This window comes from Anarrhichthys ocellatus, unplaced genomic scaffold, assembly GCF_004355925.1.
Source record: "Anarrhichthys ocellatus isolate YVR2014 unplaced genomic scaffold, GSC_Weel_1.0 scaffold2240, whole genome shotgun sequence".
NCBI lineage: Eukaryota > Metazoa > Chordata > Actinopteri > Perciformes > Anarhichadidae > Anarrhichthys > Anarrhichthys ocellatus.
Window position 1 is genome coordinate 1 of NW_022282214.1, and position 2757 is coordinate 2757.

The 2757-nt window shown below is 49.6% G+C and overlaps 1 protein-coding gene across 1 annotated transcript in view; it reads left to right on the top strand.

The window, feature by feature from the left end:
• The first annotated feature begins 21 nt into the window (after window positions 1–21).
• sncaip (synuclein, alpha interacting protein) overlaps window positions 22–2757 on the top strand; it is an 8092-nt gene continuing 5356 nt past the window's right edge. The window contains exons 1-6 of the mRNA XM_031840055.1: window positions 22–161; window positions 291–363; window positions 1036–1622; window positions 1907–2075; window positions 2176–2450; window positions 2531–2710. Of these exons, the coding sequence (XP_031695915.1) occupies window positions 105–161; window positions 291–363; window positions 1036–1622; window positions 1907–2075; window positions 2176–2450; window positions 2531–2710 (1341 nt within the window). The 5' untranslated portion in view covers window positions 22–104. The remainder of the gene's footprint in view (window positions 162–290; window positions 364–1035; window positions 1623–1906; window positions 2076–2175; window positions 2451–2530; window positions 2711–2757) is intronic.

A 2757-nucleotide genomic window follows, 5' to 3' on the forward strand; every position in this document is an offset into this window, starting at 1 on the left:
AGAGGAGTCGCCCCCTGGTGGCCACTAGAGAGAATGCAGCTTTAACAACATTAAGTGTGTTATCGTCTGCAGCTGCTGGTGAGGCCGATGATGATGGTGTGAAGATGGAGGCTCCTGAATACCTGGACCTGGATGAGATCGACTTCTCTGATGATTCAGTGGTCAGTCGTCATTTAAACATGAATATTAGATTCTAGCCATCATGGAGGAGGAAGTAGAGTTTTAGTTTCAGTCTGTACTTAAAGTAAAACAACTCAAATCTAAATATAACTTCATCTCTCTCTCTGCAGTATTCTGTGACGTCTCTGAAGAGCATCCCAGAGTTGTCCAGGAGGAGTGATGGCCCGGCCGAGGACAGACCAGGTAACCACGTCTTATTGTGAAAGGGTTTTAATTTCACCTTTTATGTAACCAGGAGGAAAAAAGACTCACTGAGATTAAAAAAATGTATTTTTTCAACAGCTGACCAAAAAAAATGTAAAATCAAACATATAATCAATTTAAAATAGAATAAAATAAAATTACAGAATTATTAGACATCAAAAAACTTTCTTTAACTCCTTTTTTAGTAGGATGTAGTTCAGAAGGAAGCAATCTTAAGGTCTTAAGGCCTACGGTTCAATAAAACGTTTTATATAGATTTAAAGACTAGCAGGATCCTGTTGAGCCAGTCTGTCTGCTAAACTGTTGTATCGTCTAAAGATACCGTGAGTTATTTTATCGAGTTTCCTTTTACTGAATTTGAGTTACAGTGTATATTGTCTAAGGCTTTTATTGTGAAAGGTCAGAACAGAAGGAGTGGATATCTGGTCTGAGATGTCTGTTGTCAAGGTTGAAAGTATCAATAAAGTTTTATGTATTGGTTCAGAACAAAGAGCCTTTGTGTTGTTGTTGTAAACTTATTGATTATATGTCCAACGTGATTGGTTGATGCTTTTATTAGCGGAGAGAAAGCTCAGAAAACAAACGACTAAAACTGAAGTATTTTAAAAGTAAGACCAGAATCACCTGTTGTCCCGCCTCCTCTTCCTGCAGCTCCGGCCATCAACTGGAGTCGCAGCGTCTCCTCCCTCGGCGGCGGCGGTGGGATCAAACCCACGGGGCTCACCGAGGCTCACGGTAACAAGTTCCGACCCGTGAAGAGGGTCTCGCCTCTCAAGCACCAGCCGGAGACCACCGACTCGGACTCGGACGGTAAAGTCCAGGTGGAGCTGGTGGAGGAGGCCGGTAAGGATGAGCCCGACTCGGACAAACCAACCCAGGCCTCCAGCTCCAAGGAGGCCAAGGGGCCGAGCGCTGGTGGAGGAGGAGGAGGAGGGAACAACCCCCAGGCTCTGTTCGGGGAGCTGGAGCACTACGATCTGGACATGGACGAGATCCTGGACGTGCCGTACATCAAGTCCAGCCAGCAGATGTCCACGCTGCCCCGCGTCGCCCACGACAAGCGCTCGGTGACGGGGAGCAACCTGGGCGGAGGAGGAGGAGGAGGAGGCTCCAGCAACCTAGGAGGAGGAGGCACCCTGGAGAGGAGCCGAGGAGGAGGAGGAGGGATGAAGAGCTTGGCGTTGCCCCACGGAGAGCCTCTGAGCCTGGGCAGCAGCAGCAGCAGCTCACAGACTCAGGTACTCTTTAAGACTCTTAATCTGAAAAGGAAATATACATCTGGCCTTCAGAGTAAAAGCATGACATTTGTAATTCTGTTGACACATTTAATTTGTACATTTCAAACACGTTTGGTAAAAAAGGATTCACACAATGAGTTCTGGTGATGAACACTGAATGTAAACATAACTTTTGTTTCCAGTAAACGTGTTCTCAGGATTCCTTCAGGTTTCATCACGTCGTGTGATTCATGTAATCTTTGTTATAATGAATCTTTCAATCATCGATGATGTGTTTCCTGCAGTACTGCGTTCTGTCTCCGGTGAAGTGGTCCGACCTCAGGAAGTCGAAGTCCATGGATCCAGACCTGCACCTCCTCCACCGCCCACCAGCAGGAGGAGGCTTCCAGTCAGAGCTGCTCTCATCGGGACTCCTCAGCTGCTCCTCCTCCCTCTCCTCCTTCTCTGATGCAGGTAGGACCTGTGTGTGTGTGTGTGTGTGTGTGTGTGTGTGTGTGTGTGTGTGTGTGTGTGTGTTTCACTTCATGATTTAACTTGTTTAAACTACTTCCAGACAAGCTGCTGTCGGCTCGGGTCTACCCAGACTCTCAGAGCCAGAGGCCGGGTGTGGAGCCTCCAGGAGGCCCGGGCATGAAGTTCCCCAAGCCGGGCAGGCAGGACGCCTCCAAGCCCTGGGCGTCTGGACCACCAGGAGGAGGAGGAGGAGGCAGCAGCGTTGGTCTGCCGAGGGGGTTCGGAGGAGGAGGACCAGGAGGGGAGGTGGACGAGGAGACCAAGAAGAACCAGAACATCATCAACATTGTCAGAGAGGGACAGATCTCTCTGCTGGTGAGTGGGAGGTCCTCACCTTCACATTTGATGTTTGTTTGTTTGTTCCTCTTCTTCACCTCGTCGTCGTCCTCCTGCAGCCTCATCTGGCGGCTGACAACCTGGAGCTGATCCTAGACCAGGACGGGAACAACCTGCTGCACGTCTCAGCCTGTCAGGGTCACGCTGACTGTCTGCAGCACCTCACCTCTCTGATGGGGGAGGACAGCCTGAACGAACGCAACAACCAGCAGCTCACCCCCGCTGGGCTGGGAGTCAAGGTGTGTGTGTGTGTGTGTGTGTGTGTGTGTGTGTGTGTGTGTGTGTG